The 26,375-nt window shown below is 36.7% G+C and overlaps 1 protein-coding gene across 5 annotated transcripts in view; it reads left to right on the top strand.

The window, feature by feature from the left end:
* SWT1 (SWT1 RNA endoribonuclease homolog) overlaps positions 1-26,259 on the top strand; it is a 39,239-nt gene extending 12,980 nt beyond the window's left edge. For 3 of the 5 annotated variants that reach the window (XM_064515554.1, XM_064515557.1, XM_064515556.1), the window contains exons 12-19: positions 114-265; positions 1,873-2,011; positions 3,148-3,293; positions 4,252-4,460; positions 6,274-6,402; positions 17,732-17,798; positions 18,711-18,775; positions 24,883-26,259. In XM_064515554.1, coding sequence (XP_064371624.1) covers positions 114-265; positions 1,873-2,011; positions 3,148-3,293; positions 4,252-4,460; positions 6,274-6,402; positions 17,732-17,798; positions 18,711-18,775; positions 24,883-24,988 — 1,013 coding nt within the window. In that variant the 3' untranslated portion in view covers positions 24,989-26,259. Of the gene's footprint in view, positions 1-113; positions 266-1,872; positions 2,012-3,147; positions 3,294-4,251; positions 4,461-6,273; positions 6,403-17,731; positions 17,799-18,710; positions 18,776-24,882 lie in introns of those variants that run through there. The other 2 variants (XM_064515558.1, XM_064515559.1) reach the window with 2 other exon arrangements.
* Positions 26,260-26,375: the final 116 nt, after the last annotated feature.

Raw genomic sequence — 26,375 nt, 5'->3', positions numbered from 1 at the left:
GTAGAAAGGCAGCCTGTCTTTCCTTTTACCTTTATTTATAGAACAAGTAATTTGTGTACTGTCAACATAAATTAGATATAGAAACAGTTACAATAAATATCTTTTTTTCACAGATACAGAATTCCTGAAAACAGAAGGAAGAGATGCTAATATTACTGCTCAATTCCCAAGTATACTTCCAGACCTTGAAAAGAACTTAGGAGAAGCTTTATCTTGTATTTTGGAGACTGAAATGAAAATTGCGTTTGGAAACCTGTGGATGGAGGTGGTTTCTTATGTTTTCTTGTTTGATATTTCAAATATTAAGAGGTTTAAGTGGCCTTGGTGCTTTTATGGTGTTAATACCTGTGCTAAACAGAACCGTGTAGTCATGTAACATACAACTAACATAACAGAGTGTTCAGTTATACTATTTTGTTTTATAACAAGATTATTCTATTTGACCAGTAATGACTATGCACTCCTTTAGTAATACAGTAATAGAAGTCTTGGTAGTTCAGTGTGAATTTTCAGAACTCTTTGTATTAATTACATTACATCTAGACTTGTACTTTTCTAGTATGGTTAAAGCACTTAAGTATTGGAGAACTTGAAACATTTTGCTATTATTGATTTAGCTTTATTTAAGAATGTTTTTTTATGAAGCAGTTATTATCATTTTTACGTAAAGTAACAAGATTCAGAATATGTATCTTCTCAAACTGTGCAGGGAAATTTGTGGAAAAGGTTAGAAATAGCTAACTTTTTCCTGTGCTGTGGTTTAAACCAAAGGGATTTTGGGGATATTCTATCATTTATACTTTTGCCTATCATTGAAGGTAATTGCTGTATGATTTCATATGCAAGGTCAACTTTGAAAGTGGTCACTTTCTCGAAATTACAGTGTGTGGTTTTTGTTTCTCTTGACCTTGTAAATTTTGCTTCTGCATTGTAAATATGTCCTCCAGGAAGTTGTTCCATAAAGCTCTATATAATAGTGAGGCATGGTTGTTGCAAGCACTTCTAAAGCCATCTGTTGTGATGGGAGAGATACCACATGGATAAAACTGTAAACAGTTCATCTGCAATAGAACTACTTTCCTTGGAAATAATCATGTATAACCAGGATCTCCAAACACTCACACTTTAAAAAGTATTGCTAACAGAAAATAAATACTCTGATAAACTGCAGTTTCAAATTATCCATGCTTCAGTTGATATTCTGTTTTATAATTGGTAAAGGTCAGTAAGAAGTATTACTGCAAAAATAAGCCTCTGTGGCTTTCCAAAAAATAAGAAAAATCACTTGAGTAGGATGATTCCTGTGTCACAGAATGGAGCTTTGATTAGCTCGCTAGCTTTTAGGCACTTTTGATTAACTTGATTCTGGTTAACATCTTTCCAAATTCTGACTTCACTTGATAGTAATAAATTGTGTTTTTATGTATTACTTTATGTATAGTCACAGCTATGCAAAATAAGGTTTATTTGCTTTTTTAACAGTACTAGATAACCAAAGGCATATTTACTATTGTTCTGGCTCTTGTACGTGAGTAATAAATTAAACTGCTTTGAGAGATTACTGAAGTATATTTGGATTATTTGAGAAAAGGGGAACCCAAAAATCATGAAGATATTAAGAATTATTGTAGTACAGTGCATACTTCTAGGTGAACATCTCTGTGTAACCCATGCTGCTGCTGAATCAAATAATTTTTTTAATAGATAGACTTACTAAAATCTGAATAAATCTCATTTCTTAGGAACCTTTGGAATACTATTTCAGCGAGCACAAATGACAACAGACATTAAAGAAGAAAGCAGGTTTAAAATGTATAGGAATATGTGTATATGAAAATCAGGCTTCACATTTTTAAACATACTATTTTTCAGATACTGTATCTGAAGCCACCATGGACATTAGCAAGCTTGCTGCAGTGTTACAAAAAACACTGGGTGGCTGTTTTTGGTTATGTTGTGCCAAGGAGTTTACTTGCAACCGTTGAATATCTCTATAAACACCTCTGTAGAGGTAAGAATCTCTCATAATGTTTGTCAATTTGCAATTGTTTGTACATTTGCAAATAAATTTGCTGTTCTGGTTTTTGTAGCTACAGAAGTAGACACTCTGAAAAGGCAGGTACTCTGTATGTTTAAATAGTACTATATTCCATCCTCTTCTGTTTTTTTTAGTTTAAGATTATCCAAGTGGAGCCATATCTTGGACAATATCCATAATTTATTCCCCAGATGAGTGACAAAATCACAATACTGTTTTTGTGTATAGAGCCAGAAGTGAACTGCAATTGAGCAGTGACTAGCTTAAAACAAACAAAAGGTTTGAACCATGCTCAAGTCTGTCCAGCCTCTGGCCCCAGATGGTCTAAATATCACTTTAAAAAGTCAAGCAAATGCTTTCTGAAATATATTTCTCTTTTTGTAGTTCCGTATTCTGCTGCTTTTTCTTCAGTATTTTTCTACTTTTTTACAAAAACACTAAAATCTAATATATGGATACTCTCAGGCATTTAAGAATTTATTTCACATATCTTTATATGCCTGCAAAAAATCAAGTGAACAATGTTTTCATGAACGTTTAATAACGGTCACCAAAGTCTCTGAACTATTTTTAAAAGGCAAATCTTTCTCCCCTTCTTTGCTACCACATTAGATGTGGTTATGCAGTTCATCAATTGACCTGCATTTGCCAAATACATTGGGAAGAAGCAAAGTCTACCTAATGTGGTGGATGTGAGCAGGTAGGTTTGTTTTCAAAAAAAAAAAAAAAAAGAAAAGAAAAGAAAGAAAGAAAGAAAAAGAAAAACTTTGATTTATTTAGAGATTTTAAAAGATTGTTGACTCTAGCAAATATAGCTGTTTTGGGATATTGTTCTGCAGGAATATGTTAGGTATGTCCATCGAGCTTCTTGCCAGGTCCTGGATGAGTTGGGGGTATTGGATTAAAAAGTGCAAGTCTTAACCCTACACAGTGTTGTTAATATTTCTCTAGAGACTGTTTTATCTAATGCTTTTGAACCATTTTCCAGACTTTTTATATGCTTCAGTTAATTTACATATTTGTGTACTAAATTTACTTCCGAAGGCTGATTATTCCTAACATCTCTAAATTTTTTATTTCTCATCTTCCTCTTAATGTTTAAATATCAGCTCAAACAGTTGACTCATCAGCAGCTGGTGTCTTGCTCCAGGAATCCAAAAAACTGTTGCATGCTTTCAGTTCAAGGTCAGACTATAACGGTGTGCTTCCTCGGGCTTATGCTGAAGTCAGTAAGCTCCATCAAACGCTTACAGAGGTAAGGGGAACTTCAATATGCATTCACTTAACGTGTTCTAAAAGTTCATGTTACGCGCTTGCCTTAGATTTCTAAACTATTCCCATAATTTCAACAAACTATTGCGTGGAAGTGCTGTTGAGAAGGTGTTTTCAAAATTTATAGGTGCCAAATTTAACTTTATTTTTTTCCTATAGCAAGCATCTGTCTTTATGAATATACTTGCTAGACATTTTTCTCATATAAATGTGTTAGTATCAGGAGGGTGACTGAAAAATGTGGTTGATACTAGTTTTCTATTGCATGTGTCCTATTGGTCTGATATTATTATTTCTGGGCATATTATTTTAGCTTTTATTGTCTTGGTAGCTTTATTCCTACATATGAAGAAAAGGCTTGCGTACGTCATATGCTTCACGATATTTAATGGGGAGTGTGCTGATATGTTTTGTGTTCTGAAAAGTATGCTTTTACTTCTGGTTCATCTCTGAGATGCTATGAAAGAAATTTCAGTGTCTCAGTTTGTGTTGATCCCTAATTCCATACATAATGGTGTAAAAAAAGAGAATAATGAGGACGAATGAATTAAAGTATTTCTGTGTAGGGGGAAAAAAACCACAGGTCAGAATATCTGTAAAAAGTTCTTTTCAGCTTTAGCATGAATTTCATGTGTGAGAGAAGGCAGTTCTAGTTTTTACCAGCTTACCATGCCTGTGAAACTTCGGAGTAGGTCTTCCCTTTGCTTCAGTTTCCTATCTGCAGAAATTCCAATACTTATAGAAGAAAGACTTCGTGAAAGATTAAGAGATGCTTAAGATAAAGGGACTATAATAAAGATGGTTATGACTACAAGAGATCTGCCTTGCTTTTTTGAGCATTGTTTTAAAAGGAAAAAAAAGACCCTAAACATTTAAAAGTTTGCAACTTTTCTTAAGTTACAAACTGAATACATTCATTATTTACTAAACTGTTTTATAAGGTGAAATCAGACACTGGACAGGATTTATCAGAAGACACCATGGTTCTTTCAGAAAATGCTGTATGTGAAAAAATGGAAGCCATGACACCAAATCTGCAAAACTGTGAAGAAAAAAAGTTGCATTCAAGTACACATGTGGCTCAAGAAAACAGACACCAGGAAATCTGGTCAGTCTTGGAAGGTGTATGGAATACAATAAACTTGTACAGGTACAGTGTGCTAAAGAAATGCAGAATTTCTACATAACCTCCCATTATTTTCAAACAAGTGTATTTTGGAAAGTGTTTGATTCCTCCCCCACCCCACCCACCCGCCCATTCCGGAGAAGAAGCTATTAGTAATTAATCAAGATTGGCAAAGAATTCACACTAATTTGTCACACTAATAAAATAGGAATGTGCAAATTGTCATATGGATGCAATCAATGATCTGTCTAGTTTACTGCTTTCTTCTGGCAGTGGCTATAAGTTGCCTCAGAGAATGGTGTTAAAAACTTTGTAAGAGGGGTGAACGTGAGACTTTCATGGAAATCTCACCTTAGTCCATAAAAAGAGCCATTTCAAGCCTGTAAGTTTTCTTGTGGTTGTTTCCTTCCTTTCCCAAACCTGTACATTTATAGAGGCTTACTAGCCTACTCAATCTTTTCTTAACTTTAAATTGGCTTGAAATGTATTACTGAGTTTTCTTATTAAGCAGAATTCTTCACCCTAAAATCCAGATACAGAATCTAGTGATGAATTTCCTTTCTCCAAAAAATTTGAAATTGTATGCCTAAAAGAAAAAAAACTAGCTGTATTATCATTGCTTTTAGTGTTTTTTTGGGTTTTTTTTTTTTTGTTTTAAAGCCTACTTGAAAAATCATTGAAACATCATGCTCTTGTATGCTAACACAAAACCTGGATAAATATTGCCTTTTCTTTTGGTAATCTTAATGCGATTTCCCCCCCCCCTTAAAGAAAGGACTTTGTTACTTCAAGCACAGAGGAACTCCATCTTTGGGTTCTATTAAGGACAGTGTTTAACAGTCTAATAGTGATTAGTAGCTCTGCCAGTGCCATTTTCACACTAGCATTTGAATATCCTGCCAGTGTGTAACTCCTGTTGGCTTAAACCGGTGCAAATTAATCTGAGTTGAAACTGGTTAGGAACTGGCTTGATAGTACTTAGGTCAGCTAAGGATTTGCACCAGAGGAGAATAGTCTCAGTGTATGATGGAATGGTTCTTATATATCAGCTTCTGAAACAGAGAGAGTTGGTTCTCCTACTGAGTTGCTTAATATTTGTCAATTATTCATTTAAAGGTTGCACATAGGCTTTGAACAAAGTTTTGTTAGAAAAACTCTCTCAAATGTGCCACTTTTAAATGAAAACTCAACTGAATTGTTAGCTCCTGTCATCTGCTAAGGACCTTGCTGTGAAAAGAGGATAAAATTTTAGGAATCATAGTTTACTTCACACTCTTCTTACTGCTGTCAAGAAAATACTGCTTATCTCCCACCTGTGGAGATTAGCCTTTTAAGGGCAATGCAACTTATGGTGCCAAAATAGCTGTTGCAGGAAAAGTATCAAGCTTGTCCGCTAAATCTGGAGAATGAAACAACTTGGAAAATTGCATGGAAAGCAATTCACTTTGCTTCTTCAGCCTAACAATTCTTTCCTTCTAGGAGAGGTTTACTCAGAGTTTATCAGGTCACTCATGAAGAGATTGATTCATTGTCAAGTGAAGTTTAATGATAAATCTACTAACATCTGAAGTAAAATACTGGTATAGAATATAGTGTCCAAGGCAATTTTTAAATGGAGAATTACAAGTGTAGAGCATATTCAGTCATCTTTTTCTTTCTACTATGTATTCTAATACTGTTTTGGATAACAGTTGTAGTATAGGTTTGTATTTGACCTTTTATTTTTATTTCTATTTTTTAATTGTCAGAATATAATGTATGCAGTACCTACTGAGCTTCTCCTGAATTTTGAGGATTTTTTTATTAACTATTTGTCATTATTTCTTTCCAATATTAGTGTTGAAATTTTCCAGAAGTTGGACCCCAACACAGTAACTGTGACTGCAAAGTCTTCGTTTGAAGAAGCTTTTTTAGGTCTGCAGAAACTGATAGCAGCTGTGAATGATATCCTTGAAGGAATTCGTAGGTAAGCACTTAAACTATTCATAAGTCATAAAAGTCACTTAAAAGTAATAATTTTTTATGCCAAATTACAATCATGTGTGCTTTGTTATGTAACTTTCAGTAAAAAAAATGAGAATCACCTTTGTTTAGAAGCATTTCTTGGTAACAAAAGAATAAGAAACTACTGCAGATGTTCAGATTTCTTGCAGTAAACTTTCTGTTTTATCACTTGTTTTCCATGAGTTTAGAATAATTTAGAAGACTTTTTTTTTTTTTTTTTAATGTCAGGCCTACTGGAATTAGGGCAAATTTCCATTATAGTAAAGTCAGAAAGTTCTGGGACTTCATTCTTACCACTTCTAGAGTGTTTTTCATGCATTACAACCTATATAGCAGCAGTAGTGGTCATGATGAGTCAGCTGGGCTCTTAAGTATGGATCTTAGTTTTGGAGGGGTAATATTCCCTCTCTCTTCCTTCTCCCTCTCTTTTTTTAGAGTGTAGAATAATAGAAATAAAGCTTTGGAAAGATTAAGATATCTCCTCTGTAGTCTTAATTTAGTCCTCGGACTAAATTCCATGAGGAAACAGCTCCAGAAGAAGGCTCTGAATTGTCTTTGACTTTGCTCTTGTGATTGTAGAGTTCCCTCGGTTTCCGTTGACGTCAATGAGTGTTTGTAGGAACTGGTTTGTAATTGCGGTTGAAGTTCCTGTATCTGTCAGGAGCCATCCTAAAGTGTTAAAGACTGAATCTGAGTGGCTGGAGTTACATGATTTGGAAAAAAAAGTCACTTTGCACACTACTTTTTGCATCATACTGACAAACATGGGTTAGAAAACTGTGAAGAAGATGCATCCAAATTATTTGGCTTGCCCTATATGTTAACAGCCTGCCTTTTAAGTAACTGTAGAGATATACACTTCTATTATAGACCATTATAGCTCTATTAGAGGTTATCTAATAAATAAGCATTTAATTCTTTGAAAAAGTGACTTTTCTATCATCCTTCATATTACTTATATAGTAATGAACTTCTAAACTTGAAATTATCAGTACATAGTTATGGTCGTTACAGTCTTTTCTGAAGGATCACAGTTGTTAAGCTAACTATCAGAACAGTGCTGCCAGGTACAAAAGTACTGTTGTCTCCATTTTGAAGCGTGAGATCTGACTTGTCTGGCATGTCACAAGTCTGGAACAGGGAACTGGGGCTCTTTCACTTGAACTTAAACTATTCTTCATTCGGAACTGGAGGTTGTTCTTTTTTCCTAGGCTTAGCTCTTTTCATTCCAGTCCTAAAGTTCTTACACCCAACAGATACCACAGGATTTCTGGTATGGGGGGGGACAGCAATTTAATAAGAATATGGTGTTTCATGATACAGTTATTTCTATGTTACAGAGATGTCTTTAAAAAAAAAAAAAAAAAAAACCTTTGTGTGACTACAACAAAAGACTTTTTAATGAAAAATGCTTATTTATAATATTTCCCCTAATGGGAGAACACTGTAAAAATAAAAAGGTTTACCATTCCAATCTGTTTTTACAAAAGATACACTTGATCACAGCCATTAGAATATTTGTAGCAAAGGTAAACAGATTTTGTCATTTGACTGTATTTGAAATGAAGAGAGGCTGTTTTCTCTTCCTCGTGATTACCTTGACACTCAATGGCATTTATGGAACAGTTTCGATTTCATACACTTAAAAATTTTCTTGTATACCACTGAACTGAAGTAGACTATTTATACATCTAGGATGGTTTTCTGAGCGGAGTGACTTTCTTTAAAGGTTTCATTTAGAAATGTTCGCTCTGAGTTCGTTCTGCAAATTTGCAGTAGGGGGCATCGTGGAGCAAGAAATTCAGGGACACTAACTGATAATCTTTTGTTTTAATTCTGAGTGTAGTTATTCAAATTAGTTGGAAACTTCTGAGTAGGTTTTCCAAAAACAGTCAGAAGCTATATTTATTTATAAATCACTGTAGGGCACAATACACAGTATCAGAACAAAAAGTCTGAAGTTTGCAAAGTGAGATAGGCTCATTTTACCTGGGTTGTTCAGCCTTTCTAAGGTTATGCTTAGAGTATATGTATTTTACTTAATTTTTGAAAAGATGCTTTTCAGTGTGTTGCATTTTTATGGTTAACCTAATGGTGTGATTGCAGAAAAAGACAGGCATCTGGAGAAAAAGTAGTGAAAAAGTCCTAGTTTGACTCTTTGGGGATAATACAGCTTTTTTGTGATTAAAATGTAAATGTTTTCTATGTTAGCTTCTGTTCCTTGCTGTCTAGAGCAGAGATGAATTGTATTGTGAAAGAGTTTAGAAATTCTACAAATCAGTTGCATTGAAAGTTCAGCTGCAATAAAAATTCAGACTTTCAGATCGTTAAAAACAACCGTTAGAAAAGCACAATCACGTTTTGGAGATAAATGTATAATGCTAGACTTGCTCATAAACAAATTAATTCTGTGGCACTACTACAGCTGTTCAAACTGCCTTGATGACCAGAACAAGCTTGTTTGTGAGAAATATAGATCTTTAAAAAATAAAAACATAGGAGGGAGAGGGGTTTCATGGAAGATCTCGTAGTAAAAGACCTTTGCTTTTTACCCTGTTTTTGAAGCTGTTGTCATAGCATACAGATTTTTAGTTTCGTCTTGGCTTCTTCCTGTAACAAAATTGGTAGCAGCAGAATACTTACACTGCACAGTATTGCATGTTATAAATGTTTTGCAGTACTTCAGCTCCGAAATGAAGACAACAGCTAGTATGGTTAGCAACTGTGGATAAACAAATATGTGTTATTTCATAGTTGTTTCCTCAAGTACAGCGACTCTGGCAGCTATTGTTGTATCAACGTGTTCATGAGATTTGCTCACTCAGAGTGACTAAGAAATGGTTATTTCATGCCTTTAACAGCAGTGGGTATTTTGTCTCTTCATGTCTATTACACTATCAATGAACAAAAGTCATTAAACCTCTGAAATTTATACTTCAAGTGAAATTGTAAAGCCAAGAAATGTTTCTTAGGCATGCAACACTACCAAAAATTAGTGCTGGGTCTATTTGTATTGCTAAATTTCTTGAAATTTGTCTGAATATTTCTCTGACTTTACATTTTAAAGCAGTTGTATTAAATATATTTATAAAGCTCCAAAGACTGGAAAGGAGAAATGGGGTTTGACTGCTTTGGAAAATTTGTCAGCCTCCTTCATGTATTCTAAAGTGGTGTGCTCTATATAAGCTGTTTTATACAACTAAAATATTTTTAAATAGTTGTGCATTGGATAATATTTCTGATAGATTTCAGTGATGGTTTACACTTGTATTTGTGTTGTGTATTATTTGGAACTGATTAACGAGTTGCTCTAGCTTAGGTGCTGATCTTTAAAAATATGTTGCTGGTTTTCAAATAGCTCTTTGAGGCAGCAGAAATATATCTACAGCTAGGGGATTTCAGGTTTGTGCCAAGTCTTGCTTTCACGAACATTTGTAGAAATTATGCTGCTGATTCTGCTGGAAGATATTTGGGCCCCTCCATATTTAGAGAGAATAAAAGTTTAAGTAGTTATCACAGATAATTAATGCCTACGGATCTAGTTCTAAGCACAGAATATCTTTGAGGATATCACTGCTGGGGGACACATATACACTTGCAATACACTTGACTGTACTTAAGTTGCATGATATCCTTGTGCAGGATGTGTTTCTCTCTTCAGCCAGTACAAGGAAATGGCAGAGAGGGGGCATTAATTACCAAAAGTTGTTTTAATTTCTTTCACTGACTTGCTTATTCTTTTTTATTCTCTTTTCACATCTTGATAAATTACTGCAAACATATTAGACGTAATGGCTAATAGTATTTGCGAGAGTATCTCCCCCTGTATGCTGTTTAAAAAAAAAAAAAAAAGTGAATTTGGAGCAAAATTGCTAATGCATATGTTGAAATTGAGGTGCGCACCCATGCTAATAGAAAATTGTACTTATTGTACTTACAGCTTTTTGTGATCAGTCTTCTGAAATATACTTCTTTTGCCTTTTTGCTGTTAAATCTTCCTCTTAATATTTTGATGGGAATGTTAGCATTAGCCTTTGAAAGGATAAGAAAGCTTCATCAGCAGCATTTAATATATCTGTAGGGGTTTATATAAGCCAGAAGTTTCTTTTGGCTGAGTATAACTTCTGATTTAAGAGTTTATATGCACCTTCAGGGAATTTTACGTGGGAGATTTACTGCCTTCATGTTTCCTGCCTAAGTTACTTTAGGTAAGGAATTAAAAAAAAAAGTCTAGTCTTCGGTGAAGTAATATAGTTGTTTCAGTCTGATTTTTTTTTTTTTAATTAGTACACTAAATAAAAATTTTGTTCCTAGACTAGTAAAAAATTTTGTTTTCACACCAGTTTAATATAGCTCACAATTTACAGCAAATACTGTTAAATACTCCTAAACATTTATAATCATATATGGTCAGGTATAAAATATTTATAGGTTACCTACTGTAGTAAGTAAGCTAATATTCTGCTTTTCTAATATATATCTAAATGGAATTTGTACTTAATAAATTTCTAATGCTATTGATTTGGGAAGCACTGACTTGAAGGAGGACTTCACAAACATTTTAAATTCAGAAATATAATAATTTTTAAGATCTTCTCAGAAATGTTATGCTTATGCTTTATTCTATAGCATTGATAACTGAATTAATGTTTTGTGATTAACTAATTTAAAAACAGCTTGGGAATTCTGTAATTATAGCACAACTGATTCTGCTCTATTTGGCTGGTCAACTGAAGTCAAGATTTCTTCTGCTTAGTATCCAGTTAGCAGATTGTCTGTCTTGCTTTAGACTGCTGAGTCATTTAATCATTTCTATCCAAAAGTCTCTAAAGTAAGAGCTTTACATTTCAATCGTCCTGCATAGCTGTCTCCTTCTAGAAGTAAAGGGAAGAATAATTTCCAGTTCAAAAAATATCATTTTCCTTTCCTACCACTGTGGGCTTGGGGGTGTTTTGGTTTTTTAAATTCAGTTTAAGCCTAAAATATTCTTAACCACTGAAGAAGAACAGATAAATTACTTTCAATGCAAATTTCAGCCTTGGGGTGCTGGGCTTTGTGCAGACCTCCAAGATAAGCAGAACTGGTCTGAATAAGAAATAGATGTTGGAAATACCGCATTTAAAGGTTTTATACAAACCAGGGGCATGGTTCCATATTCCCAGTGTTAGTGGCAGATCTGGCTAACAGCACTGCCCCAGCTTATTACTGCCTCAATTTGTGTCATTTGTGCAGGTGCCCTTTAAACAAGATGCAGAACAGAATTTGCATAATTTACAAAACTCTGCTTTTGGAGTGAGGAGAGGAGATTTTTTTTGACCTCTGATCCCTAATCCATTTTGGAGTATGACGCTGCACAGTCAGATGGGCACAGCTGAGAGCAGGATTATAGGCGGATGAAGGTCTGAACAGCCATCTTGGAGAGAGGGACCGTACAGAGAAATTTCTCCCTCTCTAGAGGTCAGCACTAACATGGAAACATCCCTGTACTGACTAAGAAAAAATAGCTTTGCATCAGTAGCAGCATTTACAAAGCTCATCTTTTTTTAAGGAGCGTTGTCTTGAAGTTTAATCATCGTGTCCGATATAGCTGAAAATGTGAAATATCTGATCAAAGCTTTTCTTCCAGTTGCAGCATTTTCTTTCCTGTGTGGATTCTTTGCAGTCTCCTATTTCATTTGAACTTAGCTGCAGCCTGCTGCATCAGCAGGTCTGGATGTGGTCCTTTACCCAGCTGCCTGTTCTAATGACAGCTGTAAGAAACCAAAATATTTCAAGACCTCTCTCTGTAAGATACAGTTGAAATTGGCCAATACTTAACGTTGTGTGGGGCAGAGGGAATACTGTTGCTTAAGCCTCATTGCCTGTAATCCAGCCTAAAAAGCAAAGAAGTTCTTAGGGCTCCCTAGAAATAAATGAATTAGTCTCGTAAAAGCCATGGTCCTTTTTGACCTTGTAAAGCTGCAGAATAGGCATCTTGCCAAAGTGGCACTAGGATCTGGCATCTGAAGTTCTTCTCCTGTAGAAGCAAGCATGATCTTAACTTCTTATTTGGGGGAAAAATATGAGTAATTTCCCAGTGGACAGATGTTGAACAAAACTCCCAAAAATGTGCTGATCATTATAAAAACACCTGCCAGAGTCCCTCATTCCAGCACAGTGTCATGAAGAATTGTTAAATTATCAAGATTTTAAGCCTCGTGCAGGCTTTATTTTCTATTTCTCAAATTTTTTTTTCCCTGATCGTCTGAGCTTACGGTTGAACAGGGTTCTTAATGGGTTGACTTATATACAATTAAATCATGTGTCCTTCTGATTAAGCCCATGGATTCATCAAATTGGTTAATGCTTTATGACAGTTTCATCCGTTTTATGCCACAGGCTATTACAGAGAAGGCCTAAAGAGGAATGGCTCAGTATGTAACAAGTACGGAGATTTGAAAGAGTTACGGGGATTTGGCCGGATTTGAGAGGGATTGCTGCATAGTCTCATATGACTTTGTATCCATGTGCTTTACTTGTCATTGCCCAGTATTTTAGTGTTCATGAGTGGCTGGCAGGCTGACCTGCTTTCAGTGCCAGGTTACTTTCTCTCGGCTATTTGTTAAGTTTCTGATCCTTTCTGAATAGGATTTGCTCGTTTCCCGGTTCTTCTATATCTGCAAGCAAGGAAACATGTTAGGCCATTTCCTATCTACTTCCATTCCTGATTATCTTATCATACTCTATGTATGCATTTGCTCTGTCACTCATCATCTATTCATTAGGTGAATAAATGTTCTGAGTGGTTGGGGAAGTCCTCTGGCTAACGAGGTGGAAGGGGTTGGATCTTGTGTGGGACCTGAAGAATCTCTTAGCCTACAGGGTGGAAGTAACCAAAGGAGCATGACTCTCTAAATTTCAGTAGCTCTAAAGACTTGTTTATTTTCTTGGTCCTGATAAGAATTTTACAGCGCTCTCAAACCAGTGACTCCTGTGCATTGACCATCTTAGCCTTGTAACAAGAATGCAAGTTCTTCTGATCATTGCCTTGTTAAAAACAGAAAATACAGTATGCTTGAGGTGTCCTCTTCTCTGTGAAACAGGGAGCAGAAGTTAAAGATATCTGGAAATACTATTGATTCTCTTGTGTTCAAGGAGATGTAAGGCATCTGTGCCACCCTTTATTAGGTTATTCTACCTAATTGTCGTGTGCAACTGTGAAACTTCATAGTGTTTGAATTTGACATTGCCCAAGTTCAAGTCAGCATCACAAAGCACATCATATTTACTTTGCAACAGTGTGTATATATATATATATATATGCATGTTTGTATTTATTCCAACCTTAAGAAGCTATCTGTAGTGTGCACTTGTTTTAGTGTATCTCAGATATTACATAGGACTCATGAACACTGAAGACAGACGAAGAAGAGGTGATGGTACTCCAAACAGATATAAATCATTGAGCCTGGTTCTCTCCTTTCTCCCCTCTCCCCCAAGAGCAATAACTAACCTCCGTTCCATTGCTGGTGTCCCTACTGGGTTGCCTTGTCCTTACTGAAACATGCTGTTCTGCGGAATAGCCTGGTGTCCTAGATATTTTTAGAACATTGCACAGAGCCATATTCTAGTTTATAGCTTCATCCCAGAACAAGTTGTATTTTAGTGGCAATCCAACCCTTATGTCACCCAGCATCCTTGCCACCGCCCGCTCAAAGCGTGAAGTCTGGAGTAATTAAAAGTTGAAGTGCATAGCACAGGGTCATTCGTAGTTTGTTTTGCATAGCTGTGCTGATGGGAATGGTAGTGTGATTTGGTGGATTTCCACCCTTCACTTCTGAAATACTTTTGATGTAATGTTGGCAGAGGGAAAAAAAAAAGCAGTAGATAAATATTGCAGTGGTCATAACGCTGAGATCCAGATTGCTATGTAGAATACTTTTACATAAGAGCCCACTTGCTTCATGTGTTACTGACTGAGAGGTTGCTTTGTAGAACTACTTCTGTAGCTGAAGCATTTTTTTCCATAGAGAAACTTTGAAAATGAGATCAACTTGCTTTAAGAGTGAATATGCTTGCAAACATTTTCAGGTTTCTACCAGTACATCTCCTCTTAAAGTTTCTCTTAAAGCAGAATGGTGGCTACAGGAGATGAAAGGAACATAAAATTATTAAAAGCAGTTGACAGTAGTGTGAAATAATTGCCCTGCTGACAGAAGTGCTTTAGATTTTTCTACAAAGAAAAAAAAACGTATTCCAAGGTTGGAACTCGTATTCCAGTTCGTATTTAGTTGAAAACAATAATAACCATTTTGCAGTGAATGCTGACCTGTCAAGAATTTGTGGGGGAAGTTAATACATAAGTTCTTCTCTCACCAGATTCTTTTGAGAACTTCATGTAACAATGTTTGTTCATTGAAAACAACAAATGTCTTTTATTTGAAGATACTGTAATGCATTGAGCCAATTCTTAGACTTCATATATTATGACAGTCCACCTCTGTAAAATAAGTTACAGAATTTAACGTTAAGTTACGTATATGCTTGTTTACACATTTTACTTCAAATTTTCAAAGAACTGGGAGCCCAGCCAGTTTCTACACTCACCTGGGGTCTAGTAACTTATAGTGAGCTAAGCTGATAATGTTAGCAGCTTGCTAATATGCTTTGGTCACCAGTACAAAAGTAAGTACGGTTTCCAGTTTGATGTCCTCGCAAAAACTTAGTACAAGGAGTAGTGAGAGTTGCCTTGTTCAGTGCCTCGTCTGGGAAACTTCAGTGGAATCACCCTTAAGGCTGTAGCATCCTAACTAGTGTCAAGGTTCAGAAATTTTAATATATAAATTGTTTACTTTCCCTAGTAACTATTCAAAAGTTTTCCTTTCAATGGGAAAGGATCAAATACAACATGTGATAAAGTTGCTTGAGGAAAAGGAAATGTGGGTGGAGTGTTGGCCACTTTCATGTTAATCAAGAGTGGGATTTTTTAAAAGCTGTGCTCAAAACTAGAGATCCAAAAATGAACTTGGAAATAAGGTCTAATGTTGCTTTAAAAATGACTTTGAAACTGGTTTTCTTTACATGTCATCTTCCTAAGAGAGGTAAAGACAAATTTTAAGTTCGTAGCCACTTCTCTGTCCGGGGGGTTGGGAAGATAGAAATCAGGCAAACAGAAACAGTCATGCAGAGACGCAGTGTGGTCCGAGGGAAGGGGAGCACAGTTGTGTCCTGCCTTCCACTCTCTTCTCAGTCTCTTCCTTCACCTTTTAGTAGCTTCTGTTTCTTTTTTCTTCCGTAAAACCCAGAAGCCCGTAATTATTACAGCTGTTCTTCCTCCAGCCCACTGCTCTTTCCCCCCACCCTCCATCTTTCCTACAGAAAAACTTGCCTGGCTGGTGGCGGTTCAACTGTGGCAACACACGTGTCCAACGCCCAGGAAAGATATACTGATGGACATGTTTTGCCCTTCCGCATCATGTGACAGTGTATAATGACATTCGGTCAAGTTATTAGTAATATTTTACCTTTCATACGTTTTATACAATTCTGTGTTCTGTTTTATGAAAACAGCTGCTAGATACACAAGTTTTGCTCCTTTTGGCATAAAATAGAAGGCAGAATAGTACAAGACCCATCAACAACAGAAATCCCACTTTCCCAGGCTTTGGTATACGAGTTTATTGATGTTGTAGATGACTGATGGGAGAGCTAAAGCTGATATATTGTCCCGTGTGGACAGGGTTGCTGGCTGGTGGCTACGTGTACCCAGCCAGTGGGAACTGCAGCCGCCATGCGGTTCATGTTGCCAAGGCTTCCAGCGCTTACCAGGACGTTTGCCAAGTTGTCTGCGCTGGGTTTTTGTGCTGTCAAAGTTGATAGCTTTCTCACTGAGGTAGCAGCTGAAGATTTGAGGGATCTTTAGGAGAATTAGAGCCAATTGATTCTCTTGATGACTTTTACTCAGCGGATTGAGCTTTTATTTTTATTTTGGAAAAAATAATCAGGGTGCATCTTAGGAAGGGAGAAAGAGTATGTGATTAATTTGTGTTAACTGTGATAATTTCTGTGTAAAATCAAGTAAAAATGAAAGTAAAGCATCCAACTTGCGAGTTATGATAAAATTTAAGATTTATCACCATCTTCCAGCCTATTTAAAATATGTTGCCTTTTTTAACTAGGATTTTTAACTGATTCTGTTTTTCTGTTTTTTCAATTCCTAATTACTTCATTTACAAAGGCTTACAATTGCAAGGTGGGGGAGGGGAGGAGAGAATTTGGGTACTTTCCCATGGGAAAGTAAATAGAGCTTCCCAAAAAAGCAGATTTTTTTTTCTCAAAGTCAGTCATTTTCTTAATCTATTTAGACACTTAGAACTTAACATAGGCAGAATTTTATCACATTTTCTTAATATATTTAAAGTGTTACTTGGTGTTTAATATAATGTAAGAATGCTCACTTTTTTTCCCTAGTGAATGCAAATGAAGTTACACTGAGGTATAAGTGAGTTATATCTGCTTAAATAGATAGGAGAATTATTTTTTGAGAGAATTGCTTCCTTATTGGATCATTTGGGGGATTTATGGAAAAGGGCTTACATCTCTCATAACCTTGCAATGTTGTATGGAGAGACCAAAGCTAACGCTTTCTTTTGCACTTGGTATCTCTGCAATGCATTGAGCAAAGACTGGATTTTTGGGAAAGACTGAACTGTTGCTGGCTGCCGTGTACAGTCTATGAGTGAATAAAATACCAGTATTTCGTGTGATACTTGGCTCTTCACACAGCCACCTCTATTCAGCTGTTAAATCCTCATTTCACTTCACAATTTTGTGTGTGTAATTGGCTGGGTTTTATTAGAAGTAGCAAAAATGTTATGTAAAAAAAAAATTCAAGCTGCATGTTAGAATACTGGAGGGAATGGGGTGCAGCTTTAACTAGTGTGGGAAAGTTTTGTATTGTGTGTCAATTTTCTATTGCTCCACATTAACACAAGAGGCTTTGCTATGTGAAACAAAAAGCTTTTAGTTATTGGTGGTTTTCTTCCTGCTTATATAGAGAAATGGCTCATAAAAACATCAGTTGAATTTTTAATTAGGAAAAACTTTCATAGAATGTCCTCATAGACAGGATAAGCTCATTTCATTCTTTTAGAGGAGTGGAAAGAGATGGATGGAGGGAAAATTCTTCAAAGATCAGAATTTACTTTTTGTTTAAAGAAAGTAATTAGATTTTTTTCTGACTACTTTTTTTTTAATTCTTTCATAGAGTCCTTAAACACCTACTTTAAAAAAATGTATCGTATCTTTTTCAGAATTCTGACCCCAAACAGTACTTTCCAAGATATTTGGACCCTCTATAACTTCCTCATAAGCAATGAGGTATGAATTTTTCTTTAATGTTTTATCAGGTACGCTTACTACTAAGGGTTTTTCTTTATCTACAGTAGTTGCGAAGTTATCTGTCATACTTCCATTAAGCTAGAATTTTTAGGAATTGATCTTATTTATTAGACATCAGACATAATGAAAAAGCACTTTTCGATTTGTACCTACCAAAAGTCATCAGAATTTCTAACAGCATATGAGTTGCTTGTGTGTCTTTCTGAGCACTCATTCGTTATGAATGACTCTTTGCAGGGAGTAAAAGTCCTTGAAGCTGAAGTCACCAAAATATCACTGACCTAGTCATTTTTTAGAGAGAGAGAGAGTACATTGCACTAGGTACTTTACGAAGAGCTGTTGACTGTAGTTCGGAGAGGAAAAAGAGATTAATGGAAATCACCAGTTACTCATGAAGTTTCAATTTGGTTATGTTGAAAGATTTTTAAGATTGAAATGAATGTTTGTAGTAGAATTGAGTTATTTTTCCATTTAGTATATTGCATATTTCACATTTGCAGGCCTTTCCTTTACAGCGTGTATTTATTATTTTGGAACCTGTACTATAGGGTTGCTGTATTTATAGATGTCAGCAAGTGGGACATTATTTTGTTTGCTATAGAATTATAAGGGTAAATTGAGAGAGAAAGGAGGATTTATTGAGGGTCTTACATATTTGTCCAGAAGTTGTTTAAAAATGAAGTTGGAGTGATATCTGTGCTTCTGATTATATACAGAAGTGATGCTGAATTTTGTATTGTTTGATTTTTATACCACATAGCATGACTTTCTTTCCCATTGTCTAAACTTTGAGATTCTGTTAGATAATACATTGTTATACCAGCTGTATAAATTTAATTGATATATTGTACTTGGTAAATCAGTATGTTAATTCTTTGTTCTTTATTTTAGATAAATAACAGTATAAAATTTACTGCTGAGGAGCTTTATGAGTGTGTTTCACAAGAAATATATCGGTAAGCCAATTACTGACCACATTAAATGGGTTTCCAGAAAGACCGTAGCATGTACTGTATTAACATTTTTTGTTTAAAAAAAAATATTGACATTGTTTCTGTATCCTATGGAGTCATTTTTTCAACAACTCTGAAAAAATATAGTGCTTGTTTCCAACTCAGCCTTTATCTCCCAGTTTGATTTTGACAAAGATGAGGGTGGGGGAAACAGGGATATTTTCTTCAGCACGGTTCCTTTTATTTATTTATTTTTAATGACCAACTATTACAGCAGAGTGGGAAAGGACAGAAAGTAAATTGGAGCTGAGCCATTAGCACCCACACAAGGCTTTTCAGCTGTTTGGTTTTGAGGTGAGATGTTAGTCTCCCTTTCCTGTAGCAGTGCTGGATTCATGTCTTAGTGGTGGACAGAGCCAGCGCAGGTCAGCATCCGTTAGAGAGTAAGTTAGAATATGGAACTGCATTTAAGTTAATTTCGGTATAATTGCGATTTCGTTTTGACAAGGTACTTGTTACAACAAAATTCATCTGTTTCTATCAGAACTATGTTTAATTCAGTGGAGCAAAAAGTCCTGCGAATCTGGAGGCCTGAGTATGTGACTGAACTTTGTATCCATGAAAATAGCACTGTTCTGCTAAATTGTGGGCACCGTTATAAAAGTCATAAGTCATTGTATGTTATTAAGCCATTAGTAAGTACGGTTAGAAAAAGAGCAGAAACAACTAAAACTTAAGTTTCCAATTACTGTTTTGATTTAGGAGGCTTTTTTACAGTTAAATCACATGGAAAGAAATGTTCTATTGCACAGCTGAGTTAAAAGCTTTGAAAACATTAATCTAGAAGTGAGTGGCATGGAAGCCTTGTAGTTTTTTACTCTAAAGTTGATGGATCATGAACAGATTTCTTTAATTTCTATAATGGAGGGCTTGTAAATCCAGGTTTTATGGGATTTTTAAAATGTCTTTTTTTTTTTTTTTTTGAAAAAATCTTAAATGGATACAAAAGGCAGGTAAATATATTTTTTTGATGTTCCTGTCATACAGATATAAACTAGATGTAATTTACAGAATAAGAAGAGTAGTTCCATTGGATGTGTAAAAGGTTTATAGATTATTTTAATCTGAGTCAGAACATTATTCCAAAAATCCTTCACTTGCCTGGGTTGACACAGATTTCATAAATCTTCTGTAAATTTAAAAGCCCTAAATGTTGGGGGATGAGAGGAAAGTTTTGCAGGCAGGGAGACATTCAATCTGTATTCCAGCAGAGAAAAATAGCTTTGCAAGCTGAACTGGCTTTAATTGTCATCGGCACTTCTGTAGTTCTCAAACAGCAGCTTAGCCATTTGTGGACATCTCCATCATCATCTGTATAAAATCTAGTGTACGGCCCTTGGGATGTCTTTCCTGAAACTGAACTGCCTCTATGTTTCTCTTATTCTCTCATTCTCTTTTATTTTTTTTTCTTGTTGATGCAAAAGCTGTCCTTTTCTCTGGCTTTTTCTTTTTTTTTTCCTGTTGCTTCCTCCCTTCCCCTCTCCTTATAGCAGTAGCGGCTGAGATGTGGCAAAAGCAAAAAGGAGAGCAAAGCCCTGTAACAAGACAAAAAATATCCATTATACTGAGTCAGGTCTGTTACAGTTCTTATCGCTGTTGAGTAAAATTAGGGATTGAGGGGAGAAGGCTAGATGAGAAAAAGGTGACAAAGAGCAGGCCTGGCTGCTAGTTTCTTCCTCTGTACAAACACTTCAGACCTGACCAGTGTGGCTCATGAAAATCCTGGCCTGGTGAGCCCTTCTTAGAGTGATTTTCCCACCCAAATAGCGGGAACGTATCACAGTCCTAAGGTTCTTCAGCAGGAGAATTTGGTAGGTTAAGAGAAATTTGCTTAAAGCCCTTGTTGTTCTCCTTTGTCTTTTTCCTCCCCACATTCCTCTTCAGTGTGTGCCCCAGGGGCAGTAGTGTTGCTGGATCAGGGGCAAGAGTTTCAGAGAGGACACCGAAGTTGTCGTGGCCAGGGGCTAATGTGAAGGCTGATAGCCAGTTATGCATTCAGTAGTTCCTAAGGTTTTTGAGTTTTCCCTGGTGAGGAACCCATAACAGTTTCTACTATTTTATAGATGACAGTTTGATGTAAAGGCTAAGTGATAGGAAGAATTATTCAGACTTTGTTTTGCAAGTCTCCAATCTTGCCTAAACTAAGAAAATGTATTGTTTGGAGCCCCAAGCATCTAATTAGCACACTTGAAAGCTGCACATTATTTTTGCGCTGCCTTTTTTGCTGTTTGACCTGGTGCATCTACTTTGCAGTAAGCTGCCGAAGGAGAGGAGGTGACTGCGTCAGGCAGTGGCTGGGAAGGTGCCGCTACCTGGGGCCCGGGAACGGGCACCGACATAGTGATACCAGCATGCTCGATCCCCCCGAACCGGTGTTTCCCTGCTAGCAAGGGAAAGCAGCTCTCCCCCACGGTCCTACTGCCTGTGGAGATGGGCTTCACATGCGTGGCGTGGTCAGAACAGCTGGCTTGGTTTGTTGTCCTGAGACAGTCTGTGGCGATCAGCTCCAGGACCGTCTGGCGAGTACCCTCAGAGAGCACTGACGGTGTGATCTGCAAACCTTTTCCCGCTTCTCAGCGCTCCTTTTCACTACCCTTGTGCTCTTTCCCAGACTCCTCTCAAATAAACAACTTGCCCCTGCTTACTTGGTCCCAGTTTTGCAATATGCATTCCCAAATTTGGTATTTCTGATATGGTCATCTAGGCAATCGTGGCCTTACATGGTATTACTGACGTATTTACCTAGGTGCTGTTGGCCTTGAGAGATTCCGCTCCCCAAAAGGTCTGCGATGCCCCCTGCGATTACCCGTGAGGCTCGGCCGTGTCTTGCCCATCCCCTTAGCCAGCTGTGCGCTGCCGCCTGTCACTTCTCGCACTGCTGGCTGTCACATCAGGCACTCCCCCCCCCCCCAGTGCCCTGCTCAGCAGATGGCTTAACCACCACCTGGGGCCACGGCAGCTGCCCGGACGTTTGCGCGCAGGCCTACCAGGCTGACGAGCCGCGGCTCTGACGTCTGTGTTCATGCGTTTCCGTAGAACTTGTTTGCACCGTTACCTCTCCCAGGGTGTGGAAACAGTTTCCCATGACCTGTTTAACATCAGCTCTAGTGGAACTGTAGTAACTTGATTTGAGAGTGAACCCACTGCACTGTGCTTGGGTATAAAAAGTCAGTGTGTAGAGTCCTACCCTTTCCTGTTCTAGCTGTTACGCAGTGGCCACAAAAATAACCCAGGGAGAATTGTAATAGAGATAGAAGGAGAATGAAATATTCATCTCAGCTGAGATATTTTAGTGTGCTAGTTTTCAAGAACTGGTTTTGAAGAAGCTGCTTAACTGCTTTGGCGTGTTTATAGCTTGTGTTGCTGAAGAATCGTGGTGTGAATTCTCTCTCTAAACAGACTTGACTGATAGCCCGAATAAGTACGCTGTGTTACTGGCTACCAAGCAGTTCCTAACTCTCCAGTGCTGAAATGGAGTTGAGGCTTGGTTTGCAGCTGGTGAATGGAGTTCATTCATCAGGAGGACGGGGGTTTTTGCATCAGCACGGCTGTGCTAATGCTATCGGTTATTGCCAGAAGAACGCTGTCGACTTAAACTGCCATTTTGTGATAGTTTTTCATCTCCTGCTCTGTGGGCTCATCTGCCAATCTTATGTTATCCGTTAGAACAAAAATTACTGAGTTTATGGTACATATCCTTTTTAAAGCATCCCTTAGTTTGAATTGTATTTGTTTAAAAAATTGATTATTTTTTTTAGAGGTAGATCAAGTGAAAGAGGATGTAACAGATCTAGCTGATGGGAATAGATCTGCATGGACACTGCCATAAAGAAAATAATGTGTATAACTTGTGCTCAGCATCATAAAAGTTACTGTTTAGGAGGCTGGTCTGGTAGCCCTCAGGCTGCACTCATGTAGCTTTTTAACCTTGCTTTTTTTTTTTTTTTAATGGTCTTTTGGAAAAAAGAAATTACAGAATGTTTTCTATATGATCAGGTTCAGATCATCTTGGGTAACAAATCTAAATCAGGGTAGTCAAGAGATTTATGCTGTGTATAAATACAATAGAAGGTACAACTCAAACTGTCTTTATTTACATATAATGTAAAATCCTCATTCTGTCAAGAGAAACTGATTTAAATGACCTTTCAGCACTTTTTTTCTTCTTTTTAATTACCTTTTCATAATACAGTGGACAGCAAAAAGTAATGAGATCTGCCTTTTTGGCTGAGTTGTGGATTAGTTATTTTAGAGATGTTAGTATAATATCCTTATTTTTAGCAGCTTGAAAGCAAAAGATCACAACTGTGTAATTTCTTTTCTGCCATGTCAATTTTAGTTAGAAATTTTATTAAATTGTATTCTCTTTGAATCAGGACAACTGGTTTCAAGCTTTGCAGCCACCTATCCCAGTTAGAAAGTAACAAATAATTCATAGTAACTGCTCTTACATCTGGTGGCAAAAACTGCCCAGTAGATAAGAGGTGGGAGCAGACTCTCTTCCGTCAGTAACTCCCGTGCAGAGGGGCTATTGCAAGGATGTGAACAGATCGGAGGGGATACAAAGGGCCTATTTTGGGCTCTTCTTCCCCAATGGGGTGAATAGGACTTTTTGTGTCTCTTGTATAGCAAGAACATCAAATGTACCACTGTGCCATCTGCCATAATTGTTTAAAATAACATTGTTTGTGTATACCCGAGATCTCTTTTTAACTCTTTAAAATTTAGCTGGTTTACCTGTGGTGGGTTTTTCATCCCCAAGGGCTGAAGCAAGTATGTTTTGAAAATACTGTAGCTTAAGTACTAGCCTTTTATCAGTATTTGTCAGTTTTAACTACTAGTGGAGTTCAAAGCCTAAGTATAGAATGAGAGGGTTGTTTTGTTGTCGTTATTGTTCCTGTTTACCATTCAACCAATTTTGCCCTTTAATTCCAAGTTTAGACTGAAAAACAAGCAAGTATTTTGGCAACTTTATAGCTAGAAAAATGGCAAACTGCACAGGGAAGACTGGTCAAACTGAGCAAATAAAAATGCAGCAGGTTGCGTTCAGGGTTCAGGGTCTACAGGTGACTTGCATGAAAGTCGGCATGCGGAAACCACTTCCTGCATCAGAGAGTTTTGCAAGTTTACCAACATTTATTTAAGCACTCTGAAAGATGGGAGTTTTGTTTCACTACCTTCAGAGAATATAGAAATTGGAAAGGTTTTCATGTGTTGAACCAGAAGGGCCACTATTTAAGAATTCAGCACTGTTTGCCAGTCTGAAACAGAAATTGCTGTGGTTACTGTAAATATCTGGTAAATGCATGCTGGCTCCCAAAACTGTAGTATTTTTTTCTCAGTACTGGTATCCCTAATCGATATATGAACACAGTAACCCCCTTCTGACTAGCTGATTTCTGCAGTATTTACCTTGTACAACCAGAGACTTGTATTAAAAAGTTGTCTCTTCCTCTACAGTTAGCAATACTCCACAGATTATCAGAAAAGTTTTGGATCTAAATTAGGCAAGTACAAAAGTAACAGGACTAAGTGTACCCATACGGGATTGGGACTGGATTCTCTACGTGCCTAAAATTAGACACTCAAACTGTGAGAGAAACTTGTTTCAATTGATGGGATGTGTAAATGTATAGAAAAGAGGTTGACTTGCAGCTTAAAGACATTCTCATTCAAAAGATTCAGTGAAAAACAAGACAGCATTTTAGATGAGTTGAAGGTTCAATGTTGCGTTTAGAAGACTGAAATTACATTTGCCGCATGGCTTTTAGACTTTCTTTCAATAAAGACTTTATTGCAGCATACAGCTGGGAACAAATACTGATTAGCTAGCTCTGTAATGAACCTAATCTTTTGCTATAAAGATAAAATGCTTCTGGATTTTCAGAGAGGCTGAGTATTTTCTGCTTTCGACAGCTTTAAAGCATGGTTTTAGAATCCCTTCAACACTTCATTTTTTAAAACACAACATACTGAAATTTTCCTGTCTGTGGAAGGTAGTCCCTTGCTTCCTGACAATCTTTTAATAAAATCTCTCTTTTCTTCTCTAGAGAAAGGCTAGCAGTTGGATGCTGCCAGTTGGCTCAGCTGGAACATACTATTAAACAGTGCAATGCATCTGTCCACACGGAAGCAAAAAACAGGGGCTGGCTGTGACACTGCAGGCAAGGTTTGGAGCTGTGGTGCTACCTCCTTTGCTTTCTTTGTCCAAACTAAGTATAACTCCTCTGGTGGGGGAAGAAAAACATATCCGAGGAGCCAAAAAATCTGCCTTTTTTCTTGATGGTGCTGTTTTATAGTTGTTGAGTTAAAGGAAAAAAAAGAACTGGTTACACACAGAAATCGTTAAAAGTCAGAATTTCTGCTAAGAACTGCAACCTAGTAGAATTTTCTATCTTAAGACAGTCTCTGGCTGGATACAGCAAAAGCTTGGTGTCCACTGAGAACGCTACTTTAAAACACTGGTTCTAAACTCCAAAAGTGTTAGTGTTACCTATTTTTGAGAGGTTAGAGCTGTTGCTAATGTTTGTATTTGTTCTTGCAGATAAAATAGATGAAGGGGAGTGGGAAAAGGTGAGGAAAAAAAATGTATTGTGATACCTGGGGCTCTGAAAGGACTAAAAATTGAAGCAGTTGACTGTTAGTAAGCATCATAGGTATTTGACTTTATGTTTTACAACCCCCTATAGAAATGAAGGATTTAAGCAGAGGCACAAAATATCTATCCTATAGTCTGCAAATACACAAGGCTTAAGAGAAGATGTAGCATGCAGAAGGAAAGGGGGGGTTTTTGTTTGTTGTTTGTTTTTTTTTAATTCATGTGGCTATTTATCCTGGACCTCTTTTTAGTGCTTCTGTCAACATATGTAGACTATCTAAACTGACCTCTTCTGGTTAAAAAATCTTAAGCCAGTGACAATGGTGAAATTGGTATCAATACTTGTAATTAAGCATGTCAGTTATAAATAATAACTTTAAGTTTGGAGGAAAGTGATGTTTTTTCCTTGATTAAAATATCCACTTAATCTTAGTAGCTCTCATCTAGAAGGAATTTGCTAAAAAAAACTCTTAGAAGATTCCTCATCCTTCTGTTTGGTTATCTTCCTGTAAAGGCAAGGGTTTTTTTGTTTTTGTCTGCTGCAGGTTATAATCAATGACTTGCCTTGTCACAGCTTTTCAGGTGACAGTTTTATTTGAACACCTCAGCTGTTGCTTTCCAAAACTGATTCAAGTCAGTAAAACTTTCTAAAAGCCATTTTCAATGCTGCTGTGGCCTTCAAAGCTACCTCTTTGATGTATGTATTTGTATAGAGATAACTGGTACAGTTCTAGATGTTTATTTTAATATTAACTTTTGAATGTATTTGTAAAGTCTTGATTGTAAAAAAAAATTTAACTTATTGTTATAATAAACAGTTGGTTGTAGATGTCTGTGGTGCTTTGAAGACATTCCACCTTGTTTGTCTAAATCTGTGAAACTTTGCTTCTATGGTTGCAAGCGTGTGTGTGTAAACTGTCCCGTTAAAGAAAGAACACAACACAT

The sequence above is a fragment of the Dromaius novaehollandiae genome, chromosome 8, assembly GCF_036370855.1.
Source record: "Dromaius novaehollandiae isolate bDroNov1 chromosome 8, bDroNov1.hap1, whole genome shotgun sequence".
NCBI lineage: Eukaryota > Metazoa > Chordata > Aves > Casuariiformes > Dromaiidae > Dromaius > Dromaius novaehollandiae.
The sequence above is the reverse complement of the archived record's forward strand: the minus strand, read 5'-3'. Positions and strand labels throughout refer to the sequence as shown.